This window comes from Aspergillus wentii, assembly GCF_001890725.1.
Source record: "Aspergillus wentii DTO 134E9 unplaced genomic scaffold ASPWEscaffold_1, whole genome shotgun sequence".
Taxonomy (NCBI): Eukaryota; Fungi; Ascomycota; class Eurotiomycetes; order Eurotiales; family Aspergillaceae; genus Aspergillus; species Aspergillus wentii.
In genome coordinates this window covers 3,880,111-3,902,822 of record NW_024467832.1, presented here as the reverse complement: position 1 = coordinate 3,902,822, position 22,712 = coordinate 3,880,111, and the positions used below count along the sequence as shown (strand labels likewise).

At 48.1% G+C, this 22,712-nt stretch overlaps 7 protein-coding genes across 7 annotated transcripts; 5 read left to right on the top strand and 2 right to left on the bottom strand.

The window, feature by feature from the left end:
• Positions 1 to 1,340: 1,340 nt before the first annotated feature.
• On the bottom strand, positions 1,341 to 3,876 carry ASPWEDRAFT_23575 (uncharacterized protein; the record flags this gene model as incomplete). Its single annotated transcript, XM_040832502.1, has 9 exons — positions 1,341 to 1,475; positions 1,524 to 1,874; positions 1,924 to 2,109; positions 2,165 to 2,202; positions 2,258 to 3,145; positions 3,192 to 3,319; positions 3,374 to 3,528; positions 3,573 to 3,661; positions 3,774 to 3,876. 9 exons carry the CDS (start codon positions 3,874 to 3,876, stop codon positions 1,341 to 1,343), a joined length of 2,073 nt encoding a protein of 690 aa, XP_040695167.1.
• A 756-nt stretch (positions 3,877 to 4,632) lies between these two features.
• Positions 4,633 to 7,192, top strand: ASPWEDRAFT_35048 (acyl--CoA ligase). Its single transcript, XM_040834137.1, has 6 exons — positions 4,633 to 5,323; positions 5,380 to 5,760; positions 5,822 to 6,097; positions 6,153 to 6,315; positions 6,367 to 6,689; positions 6,747 to 7,192. Exons 1-6 carry the CDS (start codon positions 5,048 to 5,050, stop codon positions 7,071 to 7,073), a joined length of 1,746 nt encoding a protein of 581 aa, XP_040695166.1. The 5' UTR covers positions 4,633 to 5,047; the 3' UTR covers positions 7,074 to 7,192.
• Positions 7,193 to 7,280: 88 nt separating this feature from the next.
• ASPWEDRAFT_269690 (WD40 repeat domain-containing protein) lies at positions 7,281 to 9,311 on the top strand. The gene has a single exon (XM_040832929.1). The coding sequence runs from the start codon at positions 7,514 to 7,516 to the stop codon at positions 9,071 to 9,073; it is 1,560 nt and encodes a 519-aa protein (XP_040695165.1). The 5' UTR covers positions 7,281 to 7,513; the 3' UTR covers positions 9,074 to 9,311.
• A 239-nt stretch (positions 9,312 to 9,550) lies between these two features.
• Positions 9,551 to 9,878, bottom strand: ASPWEDRAFT_99539 (NADH dehydrogenase [ubiquinone] 1 beta subcomplex subunit 3; the record flags this gene model as incomplete). Its single annotated transcript, XM_040839669.1, has 2 exons — positions 9,551 to 9,722; positions 9,781 to 9,878. 2 exons carry the CDS (start codon positions 9,876 to 9,878, stop codon positions 9,551 to 9,553), a joined length of 270 nt encoding a protein of 89 aa, XP_040695164.1.
• Positions 9,879 to 10,232: 354 nt separating this feature from the next.
• On the top strand, positions 10,233 to 11,769 carry ASPWEDRAFT_167502 (CCR4-NOT core DEDD family RNase subunit POP2; the record flags this gene model as incomplete). The annotated part of the gene is made up of 2 exons (XM_040830154.1): positions 10,233 to 10,724; positions 10,777 to 11,769. 2 exons carry the CDS (start codon positions 10,233 to 10,235, stop codon positions 11,767 to 11,769), a joined length of 1,485 nt encoding a protein of 494 aa, XP_040695163.1.
• Positions 11,770 to 12,714: 945 nt separating this feature from the next.
• ASPWEDRAFT_99333 (peroxisomal copper amine oxidase) lies at positions 12,715 to 14,858 on the top strand (the record flags this gene model as incomplete). The annotated part of the gene is made up of 3 exons (XM_040839658.1): positions 12,715 to 13,168; positions 13,216 to 14,466; positions 14,512 to 14,858. 3 exons carry the CDS (start codon positions 12,715 to 12,717, stop codon positions 14,856 to 14,858), a joined length of 2,052 nt encoding a protein of 683 aa, XP_040695162.1.
• A 4,297-nt stretch (positions 14,859 to 19,155) lies between these two features.
• Positions 19,156 to 20,324, top strand: ASPWEDRAFT_269575 (uncharacterized protein). The gene is made up of 5 exons (XM_040832928.1): positions 19,156 to 19,391; positions 19,439 to 19,633; positions 19,682 to 19,853; positions 19,922 to 20,093; positions 20,159 to 20,324. The coding sequence occupies exons 1-4, from the start codon at positions 19,355 to 19,357 to the stop codon at positions 20,064 to 20,066; spliced, it is 549 nt and encodes a 182-aa protein (XP_040695161.1). The 5' UTR covers positions 19,156 to 19,354; the 3' UTR covers positions 20,067 to 20,093; positions 20,159 to 20,324.
• The last annotated feature ends 2,388 nt before the right edge of the window (positions 20,325 to 22,712 follow it).

Genomic DNA, 22,712 nt, shown 5'->3' with positions numbered 1-22,712 from the left:
CAACAAGACGCGACGTTGGAGAGATTCGATGATTCTCGTGTGGGATGTCGGGCTTCCGACCGCCCTAGGGCTGTCCCTGTCTTCCCTGCAACCAACGAATTCGAGGGTGGGGGTGGGGAGCAAAGGGAGCAAAAGACAGCGATGGAGGGGATGGAGAGAGATGAACGAAGGAAAGACCAAGAAATTGCGATAACAATCAAAAGACCCTGACGAGGGAGTCTTGAGCCTCATCCGGAGGTGTGGACAGCCCAGCCGGAGATCTGGCGGTGCCTCGTTCGCTGGGCATCCCCACACGCTTCGTAATGGGGGCGGACCGTGAACCGAGGATCGTGATAACGTGCGTTAGACCCTGGGGTGGAATAAAGGGGAGGTGGTTATTGTGGTAGATGAAATCGATGATACCATGGAGACAGAGGAGTATCAGTGTTTGGAACAACACATGGGAAGAAGAACCAAGGGGCCAAATCGTCATTTGGTTGGGTTGACTTGGGCGGGCATGAGGGCAAGTACCGGTACCTGTCATGCGCCCGTGGATGGGTGGGAAAGGAGGTACCGGCACTTGGGACTGTCAGCAACCACAACGATCATTATTTGGATGATAATTAAATCCTCTCGTAATATTTTGGCACTATCAATGATCTAAATGGCTGTTTTTTTACGATTTATTAGCCTTGTATGATTGTTCGCAGCCTTACTCCTACATATCGATGATGACGATCATTATGATATACCACCAACATATCAACAATAACAACCCGATACTATCTCAAATAGAATCTCCATTCAGCACTGGATTGCTTGCCTGATACCATCACATACATATTAGTACATATCGATCTCGTCTTTACATCTCGTGCTTCCCAACACTGCGTTTCCTTGTCCCGTCCCCACCGCTCGTATTATTAACTATCCAATATCCACCGAGCATCAAAGCGCAAGTGATGCGTCACCTTCAGGCGACATTCGGAAAAGCCGGCAGGGCTGTCCCTTATTTCATCGTCTTTTCTGGTTTAATATCGGTGACAGTACTATTTTTCTTGGGCTCTCGTTTCAACTCTTCCATTGTTGTCGTCGAAATATAACTTCCCGCACAATAAGCAAGCCTCACATGGTTATGCAGGCATACCCCTGTAAGGAGTAAAATGACAGCTGAGAGATCGCAGGCATTATATTCCACATTAGTCTACAGTATGATAATAATAGTAAAATCAATGTAAGCAATATCATAGGCAGAAAAAGGAGGAAATGAAGGAAGAAAAAGCAAATGAGGAACTTTCACCTTCAGAGATCATCAATATAGCAAGGACTAACGTCAAAAGAAAGCAGGCAAGATAAATATATCACTTCCCATCGTATATTTGATCCGGTGTGAGCGTAAACTCCCCTTTCTTCAATTCTTTTTCATCAACATATTCAGGTTTTATATATCGAGCCGTCAAGGCAAACCGCAGTTTCTTCTCGGGTACAACGGAATGCTATAGAGAGTTAAATTAATAGTATCTGGCACAGAAACGCAGTCATACCTCGTAGTATTTCTGCAAATTCTCTCCGTGCATCACAACTAGATCGCCATGATTAAGCTCCATCTTAATCCAAGGTGGTGCGTCGCCGCTCTTGCTTCTCTTGCAGAGATCCCTGCGTCGCTCGTCATATTCTGCCTTGGTTATTTCACTCCTTGTGAACTGGTCCTTCAGAGCTTGTCGTTGTGCTTCAAATTGACAGCCTGGAAGGACAGGGTCATCTTCGAGAATTTTTTTGGCCTTGCTAAACCCGTGGTAGTATTTGTACTTCATCCGAATGTACATGGTGGATTTCGCACCCAAGGAAAGTGTAGCGATTGTTGGTCCTAGCGAAGACTCGCCATCATCATGATACTAAGTAGGGTCAGCCAAGAGTATTTTTCTATAGGAACCACTGTCATACCCCGATCTTCATATCTTCAAAGTAGCCGAGTAAAAGCAACTCGTTGGGTGGAAGGAAGTTGTCTCCCATGCTAACAACAGCCTGGTTCGTGGCCCATGTCAAACGGCCTAGCGCTCGTAAGATTTCATCTGAAGCATCATTAAACCCTTTGGAATCAACGGAGACAACATATTTGTACGGCATTCCCTGTGGATATCAGCTACAATTCAGGCTGTCTTGGGCTTGATGTTATGAAACTGACAAAGTTTACGGCAAAGTGCGCAGTAAGAGTACCAGCAACTGTCATGAAGTATCAGGTCAAGGAACTCGTATAAGAAGCACGCAGTATACGCACCCACGCTTTGCTGCAGGGGATAGCGACGCAATCCGAGATCAGCAACCTGTAATTGTTTGAAAAGGTCATTTGGTCCATTTGCGCGGCTGTTGATAGTCTTGTTGGAAACAAAATGCGTAATAGAGCCCACGCCTCGAATCCGATATGTTAGTTTTCTATATGGAGATAATGACTGATCATCGACTTCCGGGACAGCAAATTTGGAGTCGAAGAATATGGTACGTTTTATTGGACCTAACTCGAAATCCTCGAGAACAGAGCGCAATGAGATGGGATGCATTTTCACCATCTTTTCAAATAGACAGACGTTGCACTGTTGCCCTGGCGTGAGGGCAATATCGTCGGTGCATTTCCATCCTCTCCAAAACCTTCGTGATATACATTTAGAACATTGTGGGCATACAATGCCTTTCCACGAAATCCGCAGTGAAGCGGTGTCTGCGTCATCTTCGCTGATTGTCTCCAGTAGATTAGGGACAAGGTTATACTGAGGTTGTATGTTTGGGTCGGGGGGAGTACGAGTATTTAGAAAGTTGGGATGAAAAGTCAGATCCGCAGGAGGATCAGACAAGTCGATTATCCAAAACTGCTTACAGGATGTCTGTAAGCACATCCATCCTTCATTATATATTTGTGCACTCCATTGAAGGCACGAAGAACATTGAATCGTTTCTGGTTTTATGTCGAAATCCCGCTGGCTGTGAGGCACCGGTGAGGGCGAATCTTTGGCTGCCCACCAGCTCTGGTCTGAAAGGTCCAACTTTTCGAACCGAACCTTGGCTCCTGCCCTCTTCCCTATTTTCTCATACCAAAAATCAGTGATACGGAAGTAAGCCATCACATTATAGCGGTGAGGGAGCTTTCTCCCAAGGAGGGCATTGCGATCTCCTAAGAACGGTCAATAGAATCCTGCATTAGACACGAAACTACTGACCTATAATTATACCCACCGGAACGTTGAGATTCTTGCTATTTATGATACTGCTCACAATGCAGCTATCATTATCTTGATCCTTTATAAGCACAAGGTTGCCGTCTGCATCTTTTGTGCAACCACCGCCGCTGCTAACATTAGAAACATTCCGATGACACCGCATGGCTATATGATATTCTTACATCCGTGTGATGACGACCTCTTCATCAATATAAGAGCGAACACCGCAGTCCGCGTCCACGAGGAATCCCCAACATAGACCTCCGGTGTAATACACACCACCTTGAACAGATCGGAACCAGGGAAGTGCATCGCATAGATCAGGACGACACTGGAGCTGTAAGCAAAAGGTAATATGGTAGTGGAGATGAAAACACAAACCTCTGCCCATGCCGGGGGTTCTCCTTGAACTGGTGCGGAGCATTGAGAACTAGTAGCCACGACCGCTGCTTCCAGCCCAGTAGGTGATACTGCTACTGTTAGCAGATACCCCAGAAGAATTGGTTACCACAACGCCATTGAGTCCATGACAGAGACTGAAAAGGAACCCGCATGAGGGGATGAAAAGGAGGGGATTCTCACCCGCTGGACGTGTTTTCCTGGGTCGAGTGACACGACCTGTTTTCACCGGTTTGGTCTTGCTATCAGTAAAGACAGCTGGCTCCTTGGGAGCGGACTTTGCCATTTTCCTACTCTCCCTGAGAGGGATGACAGCTCTGAAGTGAGGCCAGGGCGCGGGGATGAAGAGAACAGACACCTGTCCAGCTTGTCTCACGCCCGTCCGGACGTGTCAGACAGGGCTTGATTTCCCCGAGGACTGCACGGCTGGACAATCTGTACATAAAAAGAGATAAAAGAAAATCCAATCCTCAGTTGCTGGGATGAGAAAGCAGCAAAGGGATAGGCCCGAAGCAGTGAATGGACAGGCTGCGAGCGAGAAGAGAAACAGAAGTGGAAGGGTAGAGATGGTCACGGGACATGAGTTTGGTGAAGTTAGAGTCGATTTGTTACGGCAGATTTCGTCATATATTCGAGTCAAAGTTTCTGCCTACGAAAGTGCTGAATTTCATCTCTGAAATATGTTAATCTCAATACGAATGTGAGCGATATATTGGTGGTAGATGCACGGGATATTAATCCCATGTCATGCACGATGTGATGCATATTATCTCTTGCAGTGAACTCAACAATGCCTATTGAAATGCTATCTAATCAATGGCCGTTAGGATGAATAGATTAACCAATTCACACAAGCCGTCTGTTTTAAATATAAATACTAAGGTAGTAGATCGACAGGGATGTAGCAGTTCACATAACAATTGTATTCAGATAAACTATTTCTATGTTTTCCACCAGTCCAATAGCCTTCAAATCCGAATGTCCGGACGGATCCCGTGTAGATCAATGGGCCGTGAAGTCACCAGTGGCGGTGTTTCCCTCGGCTGCCTCGGTATCTTTTGTCTCCTTATCCGCACGGCGGTTGTTCTTCTCCGACACGTCTGTTCAAGCCCATTGCCACAGGAGAAAGAGGACATTCTGGTGGTGATGAGAGAGCCATTACCTTGCAAACATTGATCTGTCCGTCTTTTTTGCGAGCTTCTCCGACAAAAATAGAGCCACCGGCGTTTTTGCCGATGTCGACCGAGTTAAAACAGCTTTCCCCGCACCGAGGATGGAGCATCTGCATCCTTTAGACTAACGGCGCATTTTCCCCATGCGTGGCCTTAAAATCCATTCCGTCTCTCCTTTTCTCGTTTCTCTTCTTTTTCTTTTCCCTTTATCCTCCTTCGTCCCTTACTTTGAACGTTGGCTGCTATTCAAATATTGCTTTCAGTCCCTGAAAGTCGTCAATAAAGATGGTTTTCTACCCCCCAAAGTCGGCAGGTGAACTGCCTGAAATCCCCGATAATATCCCAATTAGTGATTTCATCCTCACTGAACATTATGGCCGAGTGCCTCTTGGGTACTCCAGAGACCCCTACACCTGTGGTGTCACCGGAAAGTCATATTCCACATTGGAAGTGACCGAGCGGGTCGACTACCTGTCGAGAGCTCTCGCAAAGGAATTCAACTGGGTCCCCAACCAGGGCACAGAATGGGACAAGACTGTGGGAATCTTCACTTTGAACTCTGTAAGTTTTCTGAATTCAAGGGGGGAGAAGCATTGTCTGACATCCTGCGTCAATAGATTGACACGTTGCCTTTGTGCTGGGCAACACACAAATTGGGAGGTGTCACAACACCTGCGAATGCCTCCTACTCTGCGCCCGAGTTGAAACACCAATTGCTTGACTCCAAGGCCAAAGCACTGTTCACATGTGTGCCCCTGCTTCCCGTAGCCCTCGAGGCTGCGGCAAGTGCTGGATTTCCCAAGGACCGCATTTACTTGATTGAACTCCCACAACAGATTCTCGGTGGTGCCAAACAGCCTGCAGAGTACAAGACTGTCTCTCAGCTCATTGAGGCAGGAAAGTCACTTCCCAAATTGGAGAAGCTGAATTGGAGTGCTGGAGAGGGTGCTCGTCGAACTGCCTTCCTATGTTACTCTAGTGGAACATCGGGTTTGCCTGTGAGTGATGAGAGAATCCCAATTGGATAAATGAGCACAACTGATGAAAGTGTGTTTTCAGAAAGGTGTAATGATCTCCCACAAGAACGTTATCGCAAATGTTCTGCAGATCACCGCTTTTGAAAAGTCATACAGAGACTCTAAGAAGGCCCCTGGGACACAGTCGCCTTTTACAGAAGTTGCGCTGGGTCTTCTTCCTCAAAGCCACATCTACGCCCTCGTGGTCATCTGCCATGCTGGTGCCTACAGAGGTGACCAAACAATCGTCCTGCCCAAGTTCGAATTCGGCATGTATCTGTCTGCGATCCAGAATTTCAAGATCGCGGGTCTCTTCGTGGTGCGTATTTTTTGCAATCGGTGCAGCAGAAGCCAGGCTAACGACGCCCATTTAGGTGCCCCCAATTATCATCAATATGCTTCGGAATCTGGAGACATGCAAAAAGTATGACTTGAGCTCGGTCACTTCTTTGTTCAGCGGTGCCGCACCCTTGGGCGTGGAAACTGCTACCGATTTCCAGAAAGCATTCCCGAAGGTCCTCATCCGCCAAGGATATGGTAAGTTCCCGTTCTTCAAAAACCAAGCGTGGCGATCTAACTCCCGCTCAGGTCTCACGGAAACATCGACGGTGGTTTGCTCGACTCATCCCGATGACATCTTCTTCGGTACATCCGGTCCTCTCATCCCCGGAGTTAAGGCGCGCATTGTGGACGCAGACGGCAAAGAGGTCACCAGTTATGACACACCCGGTGAATTGATTGTTCACAGCCCAAGTGTGGTTCTGGGCTATCTGAATAATGACAAGGCCAACAAGGAGACCTTTGAGGATGGCTGGATGCGCACTGGAGATGAGGCCGTTGTGCGAAAGAGTCCAAAGGGTATCGAGCATATTGTCATTGTCGACCGCATCAAGGAATTGATCAAGGTCAAGGTTTGTCAATCTTTCAGTACAAACTGTTTAAAACATATCACTGACTATTCCCTGCAGGGTTTGCAAGTTGCACCAGCTGAGCTGGAGGCTCATATTCTCGCCCACCCCGATGTCGCAGACTGTGCTGTCATCGCCATTCCAGACGAGGCCGCAGGTGAGGTTCCCAAGGCTTTGGTGGTCAAGTCACCCTCAGCAGGTTCCGATGAGGCAACCGCCGCATCGATCAAGAAGCACGTCCAAGACCACAAGGCACGGCATAAGTGGCTCAAGGGAGGCGTGCGATTCCTTGACGCAGTCCCCAAGAGCCCTAGTGGCAAGATCTTGCGACGACTGCTTCGCGACCAAGAGAAGGAAGCACGCAGAAAGGCAGGATCGAAGTTGTAGATTGTTTGTTTATATCCGGATGATTCCCAATGGTTTTCGAACCAGCCATGTATATCCCCTTAAATTCAGTTATATATTACGAATTCACATATGATTCAATTCAAAGTGAAGTGCCAAAGAAGATAGTGATATGCTGCTTGATAGCGATCGGAGAGATAATGTTTGCAGTGTTTGCCTCTTCGTAGCGGGGAAGAATCGAATTTCTAAGCGGGGAGTTGATCTTGGAGATAGAATTATTTATCAGCAGAAATATTTGACGCATTCTGTTCTATCAGTTACTGATTCTTTCTATACCCTGCATTGAAAGATTCCAATATCCCCGGATACTTAATAGCAGACTGATCAAGTCCTGTGTATCCGCAATCTCCGACATATTTTTTTCACTACCCCTCCAACCGACAACTGGAAGGTCAAAATTTTTTTAAACATACACCCACACCATGTCTTCCTCGCAAGATCCTCATCACGAAACCGAAAATGACGCCTACATGCAGGCCGACGATGCTGACGAGATTGTCGAGCGCGATGAGGACCACCCCATGGAGTCGGATGGCGAAGACGAGCCCATGATCGAACAGCAAGAGATCACCCTGCAGAACGACTCGACTGCCCACTTCGACCTTCACAACGACTCTGTGTTCTGTATCGCCCAGCACCCGATTCACAATAACATCGTCATCACTGGTTCCGGCGACGATACCGCGTACATCTTCGATTCGACACCGTTGGACGAGCGACCCGTCCTCCCGCAAAGCTACGAATCGAACCCGCAACCGAGACGTGAGCGCGAGTCTCTGCAGCCTCTACTCAAATTGGACGGACACACTGATACCGTCAATGCGGTGGCCTTCACCGAGCCCAAGGGAGAATACGTCGTGACGGCAGGTCTGGACGGCCGATTGCGCGCATGGCGCGATGCTACCCCCCAGCAGACCGGACTGAGCTGGGAATTCGTCGCGGACTCGCAGGAAGTCGAGGAGATTAACTGGGTTGCTGTCTGCCCCAGCCAGAACGGCGACGAGGAGAAGAGCAATGTCATTGCTATCGGTGCCAGTGATGGTAGCGCTTGGGTTTTCCGTATTGACCACAACGACGCTGCTCAGCCTATCTCTATTCTCCAGACTTTCTTCCAGCACACCGGATCGTGTACCGCGGGTGCCTGGACTCCTGATGGGAAGCTGCTCGCTACTGTCTCCGAGGATGGAAGTTTCTACGTCTACGATGTCTTCGGTGCCGCTGCCGCTGCCGGTGTCTCTTACTCCGCTGGTACAAGCGCAGTTGTCGGATTGACTGCTGATGACCAGCGTTTCGCTGTCGATGGAGGTCTCTACTCCATCGCAATTTCGCCGGGCGGTGCCATTGCCGCCGTCGGTGGTGCAGAGGGTCACATCCGGATCGTCGGTCTTCCTCGTCTCCCATCATCGCCTGATGCGACCTCATCCAAGGCAAAGAACAAGTCTGCCAACCAGCAAGGTTCGACCGGTGCCTCTGCCGCCGGTACCCTTCTTGCCTCTCTCCAGGCCCAAAGCGATGGCGTCGAGACACTCTCCTTCTCCGAACCTCCGATGACTATTCTCGCAGCTGGATCGGTCGATGGATCGATCGCTCTCTTTGACGCTGCACACCGCTTCGCCGTCCGTAGACACATTCGCGAAGCCCACGAAGGCAGCGCCGTGGTCAAGGTTGAGTTCCTCCACAGCCGCTCTCCTCAAGCCCCCTTGTCTCGTCCCGCTCCTTTGGCGAATGCTGCTGCAGGCCAAGGACGTTCATGGCTGCTTACCTCTGTCGGTATGGACGGTGTCGTGAGACGCTGGGATGCACGTGGTGGAACTACCGCTGCTGGCTTCGGATTGTTGAAGGAATGGAGTGGCCACGCTGGTCTGCTCGAGAATGAAGAAGGAGAGCAGTCTGGTGGTATTATGGGCTTTGTGCAAGGGTTTGATGGAAAGCGTATTGTGACTGCCGGTGATGATGGCATTTCGTTGGTTTTTGAGGAATAATTGATTTACAGTATTAGTAGATAGATATATTTTGATCATTCCAGATTTGTATAGATGGGGATGGTTATGATTAAAAGTTATGTTATGATGATTACGAGCATACCCTGGATATATCGAGTCTTGTCATGTAGGACGTTATGTCAAGTATGTCCGTCGATGACACTTTAAAGCGACTGAAAAATACGAGAAAGCAAAAGTATGGAAGAAAATGCACTCAATAGTAAAACATGCTATGTACATCCGACAAATCAATCAACCCAAGCGCCGTCTGTAGAGCCATGCCATGGCTCTCATCTATGACACACCAGACAACCATCCCGGCAAAAAAACTCACACCGTCGACCTCGTGCAGCCAGGGAAAGGGATATAATTCAGTCCTCGCTATTTCGGGGGGGTATCCTTCGGCTATGTCGGTTTTGGTTTTGATTCTGATTTCATTTTTTTCGCGTTGCTTATTTATTCCATGACGCAGGTTGCTTAGTGGTGGGCCTCGCCGTGGTGACCATCGCCGTGGTGGTGGTCGTCCTTCAGGAAGAAGTGTTCGTATGCGCAGTAGCCGGCAAAGGCAACACTGGCAATGCCCAGACCGGGGAAGAGGGTCTTGAAGCGGTTGAATCGGCTGAAGGGACCGGTGTATCTCCACGCCTCACTGTGTAGGTGGTTAGTAATTGGCATTGAATCAATTGACTGAAGAGTATAGGACGTACTATCGAGCCCAGGGGTCTCTCTTGGCGTAAACCGACCGAGGCGAGGCCGCGGCCTTGAACTCTTTGATGTCGAATCCGGTGGGGTTTCCGGCGGGCATGGTGGATTGATTGGGGTGGTGAGGAAGAAATTCGAAATAAAAGGAATTGAACAGGATGGGATAGCGGAGAGACAGGCGAGAACGCGAACCGGGACAGTAGAGGCGGACGACGAGGACAGGCGGTGGGATTCTCGAAGGAGCGAAGTTGAAGCTGTACAGGAAGGGAACGAGAGAGAGCCGGGGCTTGGCGGGGCTAAACCGCATACGGCAGGCAGAGCTGTCCGCCTTCACTAACTGCAACTCTCGCCGTCTTCAACTCCTCCTGCAGGCCCGCGAAAATACGACAACCCCTCCCTATTCTATATCTCGCTTTCCGATGCATGATCAGACCCTCGCGTTGTTGAAGATTCCACGATGCCACCTCCTGTCGGCAGATTCGGGCCCTCTGGCCTGAGCGCTCCCTATACACACTTGCAGCAAGCCCACCTCCAGCAGCAACAGCAGCAGTCCCAGCATCATCCGGCTCATGCCCAATCCGCCAACACAGCGCTTCCGCCCCCATCCCTGGGCGGCCACCCTGGCTTCGCGGCCGGTAACCCGAACACTAATATCAATCCGTTTACCTTGTCTGGAACAGGAATTGCAAATGGCATGTCCGTCGCAGGGTTTGCTGGGGCCGCTGACGGCGGAGGGACAGGACTCGCGAGCCATGCGGCGCAGATGGGCTTCGCAAGAGGCGCACAGATGCAACAGCAGCAATTACACCAGGCTCACGATGGCCGGTTAGCGCTCGAGGGCAAGGCCGGTGCAGTGAAGACACGGATACGTGATGTGTGGAAGCACAACTTGGCCCAGGAGATGGCTGTGTTGAGACACTTGGTCGAGAAGTACCCGTACATCAGCATGGTATGATATTGTTTTCCTGGTATGCTATGGATTACTGATGGATGATCTTTAGGATACCGAGTTTCCTGGAATTGTTGCCCGCCCGATCGGATCGTTTACGAACAAAGCAGACTACCATTACCAGACGCTCCGATGTAATGTCGACCTCTTGAAGATGATCCAGTTGGGCATCACTCTATTTAACGCCGAAGGAGAAGTTCCCCCGCCTAACGCTACTGATCCGAACGGCCAACCCTACGGCAACGCCTTGGTCCCCGCCCCGTGCACATGGCAGTTCAACTTCCGATTCTCGCTGGAGAATGACATGTATGCGCAGGAGTCGACGGCCATGCTCGCTAAGGCTGGCATCGATTTCAACATGCACGATAAGAATGGTATCGATCCGTTTGAGTTTGGAGCATTGTTGATCAGTTCGGGACTTGTGTTGTTGGACGATGTCCACTGGGTCTCGTTCCACTCCGGCTACGACTTTGGCTACCTGATGAAGATTATGCTTTGCCAGCCTCTTCCCGAGAATGAAGAGGAATTCCACAAACTCTTGAACATTTTCTTCCCCTCGCTCTACGATATCAAATACCTCATGAAACATGCAGGACGGAATCAGGCTGTCAACGACTCGCCCTTGACGGCTGCAGCAGCGCAGATTCTCACCAACCTTGGCCAGAAGTCTGGACTTCAGGATATTGCCGATGAGCTTGGTGTTAAGCGCGTTGGCATTGCACACCAGGCAGGATCTGACTCACTTGTGACCGGGGAAATCTACTGGAAGATGCGTCAACTGGTATTCAACGGCTCAATTGACGACAGCAAGTACTCAGGACAAGTCTGGGGGTTGAATGGCCAAATGCCTGCGCTGTTGTACCAGATGCACCCGCACCAAACACCGAACCTCAACGGAGCCACCATCTACTCCGCCGCTGGTACCCCTAGCACCCCCAACGCCGCCCATGCCGTTACTGGAAACCAGACCCCCCACCATATGGGCGCCCTTACACCCGGAGCCGGAGGCGGAGTGTTGGGAGCATTCCAGCTTGGAAAGTCATGAGAATCTTTTTATTGATTTCTTGCGTTGTAAATGGTGAATCCGGTCGGGAGTTTGCGATATGGTTTATATCTCTTCTTTACAGTTTCCCTTTGATTTCTGTATAGGGCTGATGTCCTCTTGGTTGAATCTGTCTACCGCCGTTAGGCCGTCTTCTGCGGATAGGCTCGCTGTCTTTTTCTTTCTCCCTTGACTCTTTGATCCATGATGGTATTCGGTGGGTGTGGGATCGATACGATTTGATGCATGTACATAGCGCCGCATTTTTCTGATGTCTTTCCTCTGCGTTTGCGATTTCCGGTTCATCCATGGGATTCTTCGCCAGGTGTGCCTTCAATTGCTTTTGGAGGTGGGTGTTTGCGGAGGGTGTATGGTGTTTTTTTATTACGGCCGGAATATGACTTTATTGTTTCTCAGGCGTTTCCTTGGTTGATCCTGATTGTTGGTTCAGTATAATGGTTCTTGCTACCTGATGGTTTATCGTAGGCCTCGTATATACTATCTGGCTTGATAAAAATTGACGATAGGAATGAATTGGAATGATTGCTGATAATGACACAAAAGTAGACACCCTATCTCGTGTATCTTATCCGATAGACATGATCTAGGCAAATACATCCGATGCCCCTCGCCGCATCGTGAAGGCATCGCAGGGTTTCAATTGCCGCTTCGAGGGCGCCAGAAGCCGCTAGGCCCGATTTGGCAAACGGATCCGCGTGTCTTATCGGGCGATTGTCGCGATGCTTCTCGACTGCAGCGACAACACAGCGTCATGCCGGGGTTAAATACGGGCAGTTCTCCTGTTGGAGGATGTCTATTGAGAGTTTATATTTGCATTGTGTTGACCGCTCTTCCTGCCATATACAAAGGGGGCGCATTCTTTGACATCTTTGACATCTGATCTATCTTCTACTATCTACTGTCTACTTGAGAAGACGATACTCTGCCATGGTTCTTGACCGTCTTCAGCAGTTGACCCTCCAGGTCAACGCCTCCTCTCCTCCCCCTCACCCCTTCGATCCCCTTTCCACCGCGGAGATTGACTCCGCCGTTGCCATTGTCCGCAAAGAACATGGCCAGCTTAACTTTAACGCAGTCAGCTTGTACGAGCCCAGAAAGGCCGAGATGATGGCATGGCTGTCAGATCCTGAAAACACACTGCGTCCCATGCGCGGGGCGGAGATTGTCGCCATTGCCCCCGGTGGCAAGGTTTATGACGGAATTGTTGATCTAGGCCAGAGCAAGATCGTCCAGTGGCAGCATACTCCGGGGGTGCAGCCTATTATTACGATGGAGGATTTGCAGGAGGTGGAATATATTGTTCGTCAGGATCCGAGGGTGATTGAGCAGTGTGGGATTGTTGGGATTCCGAAGGAGGATATGCACAAGGTGTATTGTGATCGTGAGTGTCGAGTTCGTTGTGTTTTGGGTATCTGCTAATGGCGATAGCTTGGACGATTGGATATGATGAGCGGTTTGGAACGGATGTTCGTCTGCAGCAGGCGCTGATGTACTATCGACCGCATATCGACGATTCCCAGTACACGTATCCGTTGGACTTCTGTCCTATTTTCAACGCGGAGACGAAGAAAATCATTCATATCGATGTTCCTCCCGTTCGAAGACAGCTCAGCAAGGCAGCGCCAAACAACTACCATCCCGAGGCAATTGAGAAGGAGCGCGGCTTCCGGACAGACATAAAGCCCATTCATATCACCCAGCCGGATGGCGTGTCATTCAATGTCAACGGACGTCACATTAACTGGCAAAATTGGAATATCCATGTTGGATTCAACTACCGTGAAGGTATCGTCCTCAACAACATCACATTCAATGACAAGGGAAATGTCCGTCCGGTGTTCTACCGTTTGTCGTTGGCGGAGATGGTTGTGCCATATGGAAACCCTGAGCACCCGCACCAGCGTAAACACGCTTTCGATCTGGGAGAGTACGGTGGTGGATACATGACCAACAGTCTGTCGTTGGGCTGCGACTGCAAGGGGGCTATTCACTATATGGATGCTGCGTTTGTCAACCGAGCCGGAGCGAGCACTATTGTCAAGAACGCCATTTGCATCCACGAGGAAGATGCCGGTATTCTGTTCAAACACACCGACTTCCGCGATGAGTCTATGGTCGTCACCCGAGGACGGAAGCTGATCATCTCGCATATTTTCACCGCCGCCAACTACGAGTACTGTGTTTACTGGGTTTTCCACCAGGACGGTACCGTCCAGCTCGACATCAAATTGACCGGTATTCTCAACACATACGCCATGAACCCTGGTGAAGATACCCATGGCTGGGGAACAGAAGTGTACCCCGGTGTCAACGCGCACAACCACCAGCACCTGTTCTGTCTGCGGGTGGATCCTAACATCGACGGACCCAGCAACACGGTATTCCAGGTTGATGCGACGCGCGGAGCGGGAGAAGTTGGCAGCGCGGAGAACAAGTACGGCAATGCGTTTTACGCCAAAAAGACCAAGTTCACGACGCCTGCCGAGGCCATGTCGGACTACAACGGCGACACGGGACGAACGTGGGAAATGGCCAACACCAACAAGCTCAACCCGTACAGCAAGAAGCCTGTGTGCTACAAGTTGGTCAGTCGCGAGGTGCCACCTCTGATGCCCAAGGAGGGTGGACTTGTTTGGAAGCGCGCTGGATTTGCCCGACATGCTGTCCACGTTACCAAATGTGAGTATCTCGCCATTCTATTATTTGACCATACTGACTGTCTAGACTCCGACGATCAAATCCACCCTGCCGGTCGTCACGTCCCACAAACCTCTGGCGAACCATCTCAAGGACTACCCGCCTGGATTGAAGAAGCCGGACCCAACTCCTCCATCGACAACACTGACGTCGTCCTCTGGCACACATTCGGGCTCACGCACTTCCCCTCTCCAGAGGACTACCCCATTATGCCAGCAGAACCAATGACAGTTCTCCTTCGCCCGCGCAACTTTTTCACCCGTAACCCGGCGTTGGACGTGCCGCCTAGCTTTGCCCGGACACCGTCACAGGTGGCAGCCGGTGGATCAGCATGTGCCTGCAAGAAGAATGATGGGTCTAGTGTGTTGGTTTGATTATGATTACGATTAGCATTGCCTGTTTATTTCTTTTCTTTTTACGGTGAATAATGCATTGTACATATATAATAACATCCGATTGGCTATGAGGAATGACATTACAAACGACGGACCTGTCTACTTGCATAGCAAACGAGTAGCCCTGACAAACAGCATAGTAAGACACACTATGAGTACCCCTGATGAATCTAGGCAGTGATGGTCATTCATATCCCCTATCCTTTATTCCATATCTTCACTGATGGTTGATGCCTAATTCATTCACCTTCATCGCTAGTATATATACCCATCTCTTCTCTCTTGCCTTCTTCTTTTCTCTACTCTACTCTCCTATATCATTTTATTATATATATAGTTCTATCCAATCTTCCCAGACCTGTTATAACTTACTCAATCCCGTCGTCTATCCCAAACTGTCTACCAGAGCAAAGCCAGGACACACGTCTCCGCTATACTGTCACAAGAAGTCCCCGGCGGTGATTCAGGGGCCCTAGTCTTCACTTCGGTCCCAATGCTTAAGCATCGCGACGACGTACGCCACGACTATATATACCAGACCACCTATTTTCTATCCCCATATTTCCCATTCAACCGTCGAACTACTCGGACTAGCCAAACAGATTGGTGTTCCCATCCTAGGGTCTAGACTGTGGATGGATCTCAAGGGTCCGAGGCGGATGCAGTTATAATCCTGTTATCCAGAAGTCTGGGATTCCACAGGATTCCTGCGTTCTCCAAAGAGAACAAACGTAATGACCCCCAGAACGAGGAATCTCCAGTTCTTCTTTGGCCGTGGCAAAGGGTACCAAAACTGGTTTGATACATGGGTGTCTTGGATTTCGAGATGTACAAAGTGGGTTTATTCTTGATTTAGCGGTTCTTAGACTGACTGTGTTATTAGGGCTTGATGAGATGCTTACTCTACCACAAAACAGTACCAAAATCGGCTATGATAGATATCTCTCGAACATTCTGGACTGTCAGGAATCGGCTTCCCCTAGAGTGAACATCGGAGGACTAACCGGTCTATACTAGGTAGAGGGCTTATATAAGACATAATGGAAATTAGAAGGGTTTGTCAACTTTGTGATATTTTCTGATCCAAACGGTAACTGAAGATATAGAGTATTCGAACAAACTGTCCGCGCGTTCACGACAGCCCACCGGAGAGGACATTTCTTGCAATGAACGATTCGAATATAACCGACTATATATACTCTGCGATAAACATTTCATCCAAAGATCAGACGCAATGCTGGCATATCATTGCGGTTCGTGATATGACCAGGGCAGATCTCGGTGAGAAGCATTTGTATCTGATGATATCGTCATTTGCTGATTATTCTTAGGCCAAGTTGCATCTTATATGAGGCTGGTTGGCTGGTGCTACCAGCATACGAATACGATAATTCCCTTTTATATACTATCACCGCGTGGTTATGGTTCAGATACGTGATTGAAAATCAAATTTGCCCGGAGTATGTTTCCCGTCGAATGGGTTATGCACCGTCAATCTCGACACGCTTCCATTGTGTTTATAATGTCCGGCTGCCCTATTACTATTCGGGATTTTATTCTGGCTCAATCTTGAAGACCAAAACAGAAGGCCTAAGTTGGCCTCTTTTGGTGAGTCCCATGGTTTGGTATATGGGTGATGCTGACTTCTTTACAGGATTTTCGACATATATGATAAATTTGCTGTTAGAGCTCCATCACCTTACTCAAAGAAATTTCATGTCCTCGACAGACAAAAGCGGATTGTGCTTGTGAGTCTATCATCGAGAGGTCAGATACATGCTAGCGTATCCAGATGAACATACGCTGAACCATGGTATTCCTTCCATATCATTCCATCTCATATCAATCTTGGATTGTGCACTTTTCTTCGACCACGATTCTGTTGTTAAGGAAAATCCAATCCTTCCCAACCGTTTGTTTCAACCCGTCCCAGGTCGAAGCATTTGCCTCCGACAGATCCCTAGCAAGGTCGCCCTGGGGCAAGGCCATCAGACCCTACAGATCCTATACCAGAGAATCTGATTTCCTTTCATCTACTTCAAAAACCCGGATGGCCGAGGTGTAACGGCCAATGACCCAAGAGGCGGAAAGCATCTGAATCGCGACTAGGAAGAACGCAAAGTATTCGAACTATTTCCAGGGCGATTGTTTTCGGCTGGATTTCTCTACTGTCTGGCAGGTGTCAATTTGTTATAATGCTGGCTGAATTAAGTTGGAGAGCAAGAAACAATGCCAAAACATTGGATCTTGTGTGTTCGACAGTAAGTATCATCATGCTGCATTGGACATGTGCTAATCTATACAGATACTAAGATTATCTCACATCGAGCCTGAGCGGGTGCAAGCCATGCATTTCTGAGTGACAACTGATATTCCACCAAATCAACAAAAACGATGTATGAACGCAGGCATTTATTATCGGAAGCTCTAGAAGATCCACACAGGAAATCCTAAAAGATTGAATCGGAGAATACGACTGTTATATCTGACCTGGCGGAGGATATCAATGATAATATCTTCAACATTGTCAACGTCACTTATGACCGCCCAGGATCGTCTTGTCTTGCCTTTTCGACTCTGTCTATCTCCTTGAAATGAACTCATGTCTATGGTTCTATTCGAAGTTTTTATTGGACACTTTCATCCGGCAATACCAACGAAAGATGATGAACCATATCTCTTGCATGGATACGATGGATTTATTACCTCCATCAGAAAGCATTCGCGACAGAACAGCTTATATATTATCCTGGACAACCTGAATCCAGGGATTAGAGACATCGCAACATATTTGTTGGTTGTCAGGGCGTCGATCTGCGGCGAAAAAAATCATGTCGACATATCTCCTTTGATAATAGACACCATATGGTATGTCCATCTTTATGCTATATCAAGACCATACTAACTGTATAGACAGGATCTCGCCTATGAATCCATACTGGACTGGGCTTTGAGTATATTCATTCTATATCATGCTGCAGTGTCTCCAACATTACGGTTATATACCGCCACATCGAGAACAAATGCGTTTGTTGAGCATGAGACATCCAACAACCTCGGCCTCAGTCTGTCACTTCTATTTCGATCGAGCCATTTCTGGCTACAAAAGTACCCTACAAGAGACGCCCAAAAAATATCCTTGAACACCATACTCCAGACTACAACGGAATGAACACGCGGTGCTAGGGCTCTAATCACAATGACAGAAGACGATCATATTGACTCGCAATCCCTGCTACGAATGTTCCACCGGTTGATCATGGGCGAGACACATATCATCAAGACAATAGGAACGAAATGGCACCAGTCCATTGTCCTTGCTTCACTCCCTGAGGAGCGGTTTGTGACCACCATGCTATGAAGGCATTATCTGTCTGTCATGGGAAAGGCAGACTGCAGTTTCCATTCGAATCATCGACATTGGCTTCCTACAGACTTCAGAAATCCAGAGCTCCTAAGGCAGAACCAAGGGAACATTTTGTACAACAGACACTCCCGGCGTTTTGTGCATTTGATGGCTGGGTGTCATCATCTCAACATGGCTTTCTTTCTAGTCACCACCAAGCCCAGTGGAAATTCCATGCAATGATCTGCTTCATCCTACAATTCTACTGGATGCCTGAAGTGGTGGATCATCTTTTACTGTTAATGTGATTGTTCTGGATTGGACTTCAATTCCTTGGTCTGCATCTACCGAAGCCTACTATGATGAAACAAATCGCAATTGTGGACAACAGGTTTCTGCACATCCTTCTGCTTAATACGACAAATAGAATCTGTTGAAACGAATTTCAACAGTCAGAGGCAATGCCGCCGGGTGAGTGTTGGCCGTGCAGGCGGCCAAGTTTAGCATAGCATTGCTGAAGAAATGACTCCAGATAATGTACTGACAGATCAGTCATCTGCTGGAGCAGCTCACTTGCTCTGTCTTTCATGTGCTGCAATATACGAGATGTACCTATAGTATATTGACATTCCGATGAATGATGGTCGTTCTGTCGGCCAGTACAACAGAGTCGATACGAAGGCATACCCTATTGCAATTCCTGCGTTGGCTGTACCTGGTACAGCCGTTGTGTTTTCTATCCTGGGAAGAGATGTTGCTGCCTCGCGGTTCTTGATGTCACTCCTGAGCTTCAGTATGATTCTTATATCCTGTATGCCATCTTTAATCCATGATTGTATTGATACTGACTGTTTAGGTTTCTGCCTTTTGTCCAACACTGCGGGGGCAATCATCCGCAACATGGCTCTGCAGGTGATTGACTGGCAACATGCGGCAAATCCTGTTATGTCTGCCCCTTTGTCTACGGGACCCTTCTTTGTACATTTCGCGCCATGCGTCGTTTCTGCAGTGTTGAGAGAATGAAGTAATGGCTCTTCTTTATGTATGTAATGAACCTCAGTCCGGCCAGCGATGAATCATACCCCCAGCCACTACACCATCTTCAGGTGTTTCGCTGGGAAAAGAGACCATGAAGACAGGTGCAAATATCCTTGCTCCACATGACAGTATGTATGTCTCTCCTGCTCATACACGGACAAACTGACATGTCTAGTCTCGACAACTCGCAATGTTTGCTCTGCATGTGTTCATGAAAACACAAACAACCATATAACCGGGTGGTCACAAGCGACCAGAGCCCTGAACAGATTCCTCCATGATGGAACAGAAACTGCGGCTGCAATGTGGCTAACAGTCCCAATCATCCGTGACTGGGCAAAGCATATGCCTTGTATGTCTACAAATCACTGTACGTCGTCTATTCAGCGTCTTTATATGATACTGATAACAGTGACAGACACCTGGCTACGACAATCAAATGCTTCTATCTGCAATCTCGATTTCAAAGACCTTTTCATCTCCATAACACCTTGTGCCAATCCCGCACTGTTTAGAATACAAGGCTCGAGAGAAATTGGCAATACCAAGCGGCTCTCGTGTGTGCTTCAACATACATTCCCCGCGACCCTGTATGTTATTTTTACCTTGAACTATAAAATATCTCTATCTGGATCATTTTGACTAACTGGCTATATAGATCTGGTCTCTATCGAATCAGCTTTGGAAATTCCTGCAACAAAAGACACTCAAAAGAATATACACCAACTTCAACTTGTGGTCATGGTCCACTGAATTGCAGCACATCGAATGAGCTAGAAGTCCGTACTGATTACTGTCCCTGAATCATGACATCTGAAATACAATGTCTCGTGAGTTGTGATTGTATAACAACGCAGAAACTCATCGATGATTAATGGTTGTCTTATACTCCCAGTCTGCAACGAGCCAGATGTTCAAGCAGTCGGCGACTTGCATTCAGTCGTCAAAATTGAAGCTTTTATCCCCAGCTATCAGATGACGAACCATTGACAATATTTCAATCTTTTAATCCTCATTCGGTTAATACCTACACTAGCCTTTAACCTATCTCCCATCGCATACAGCTTCTACTATCTCTAAACCTCTCTCTAACTCAGGTAAGTTAATAAATTTGAATACATCTAAGCAGGCGATATAGAAAGATTAATACTAACCCTTCTATTGATAGTCCGATATGCTTCCAAGCCACAAGGCCAAATGCATCCGCAAGATACGTTATCCTTTGCATAGTATGCAAGCTAGCTTATACTCCATCCAAGCGGAAACAGCGCTCTTACTGCACAAACGCTACAGCTAAAAATGCATCGGGATCGACCAGTTTTCCATGCCGACCTATCCCATTCTCTGGGACCTCATCCTGAATGCAAGATCGCAGTGTGTTCTTGACCATGTGAACCTCCGGGCGACCTTCCAGAACGCTTCCTACACAGCCATCACGGACGGTGCTCTATGGAGCAAGATGGTCCGGGTCATCCAGCCTTATTCTTTCGACTGGGTGGGAATACTGATCATATCGTTCTGACGCCAACAGATTGACTGAATATCTCGGATATCCGGTCTATCCGAACCAATGGGCCATGCAATCGTCCATGCACCATCCGTCCCCCAAACGCGCTTGATACCATGAACGCGTTAGCTGGAATAAACGGAAATTGAGAAAGTCTCTAACAAAAATGCTAAAGTTGTTGCAGAGCAATGCCACTATCATGGGAGCACATTCATCCCACCGCATATGGCGATATGGGACCATTCAACATGTCTTTTTACACCAACCCAACAGCACACGGGAGAATGAATATGCATGGCACACAAATATCAAGATCTCCCATGAACATTCTCCAGTATCAAGCGAGGATCACCTGCAGCCGCCTGATGAAATAGTACAACAGATAGTACGATGTTTCTTTTCTGCAGCACGGTGGTTCTTTTCTACGCTTGTTGCCCATTGTGGATCGCAAGGATTGGAGAGTCCGAACGAGGATCAATGGAAGTGGTTGGAAACAGTTCGCAGGTACTGAATATATGTTCTTTCATGCTTCCTGTCTCGCTTTACACCAACCGTTGCGCAAACATTTCAGCATGCCAGGCCAGTTATCCGCCCGAGATGATTCTACGCCATCCCAGTGATCATGAAGATGGCGTTGCAACGTGCCATGGGCGAATGTCAACCTCCATGATCTTGAAAAAAAAAAAAAAAGGGCATTGGAGAAGATATACCACCTATGAGAATCATGACGATCGATCTCACGTATTCTCTCTCGCTTACAGCTCGTGTGCGTGACTACTACTCGAGAATTGTCCCAATGAAGAACTCCGGCGGCAACGGTGCTGATGCCACTGATGATTCCCTAGACTGGGAAGATCCGTCTACTCTGGCACAATCCATCTTCGCCAGTCTTCCAGGGTTTATCAAAGGAGCAGAGATGATATTCGCACCAACAGATGCTACCATCAGTCTCTCTATCACAAAAAAGGTCACCCTAAGTATCCATAGGCTGTCTTTGTTGTGATAAAATCTGCTGGTCTCTACATCTACCTCGAACTGATTCCTTGGCTGATTCTATTCGATCTTATCATTTCAAGTGATGGAAATAGCACTGACATGCTGGTCGATGCACGCCAATATCCTTGGAGTATGTTCATCCCATTGGTATTCATATAACTACAAACGGTCTGTCTAGATCCTGAGTCAAGCAAGTTCGAAAAAGCAATGGAGAAATACATCCTGCTTCTCGATCAAGACAACAATGCCGAAAGAACCTGATAAAAGCGAGATCTGACATGAAGGCTTATGCTCCGTTGGATGAATGATGGAGATAGATAGTATCCTCTCATTAGCCTCGACTGGATTAAGGCGTTTCTTACCTCTCTGCATGAATATTGCAAAGCTGCAGTGCATTCGATGGACTGACTATTTTCCATGCCGGTGAGTACATGCTACGGGGATATTTGAATGTGATGCTGATAAAACAAGATGAATAACAGCATCGCATTGTCCAGAGCCTCAATTTCATGCTACATAGCCAAACCTGGTGGAATACCCGATGAATTGATATTTGCATCATGGAACGATGCATATATCCAGACTTGTGTGGCAGAAATCAACTATGGTTTGGTCATCCTATCACAATTCGACATATGTGACTCTTCTGGCTTTTTTCCAATGTGTACGTCGTTACCGAGTTGGCGTCAATTCATCAGCGCCATGAACGTTGGCCAGCGGATTTCGACGAGTCAGACAACATTCGTAAGACACATACGCCGCGCGGTTCAGGCGTGAGAATTAGGGCTCGTGATATCACTTGGTCCCGATATACAGAGGATACCTCGCGCTGGTCGGAGAGCCAAAAGAAGGCTGTCCAGCTGCCCAATGGTTGCTGCCAGGGAAGCACACGTCTGACTTCTTCATTGGACTCGTGCAGGCTCTACCAGATGATTACCATAGGTAC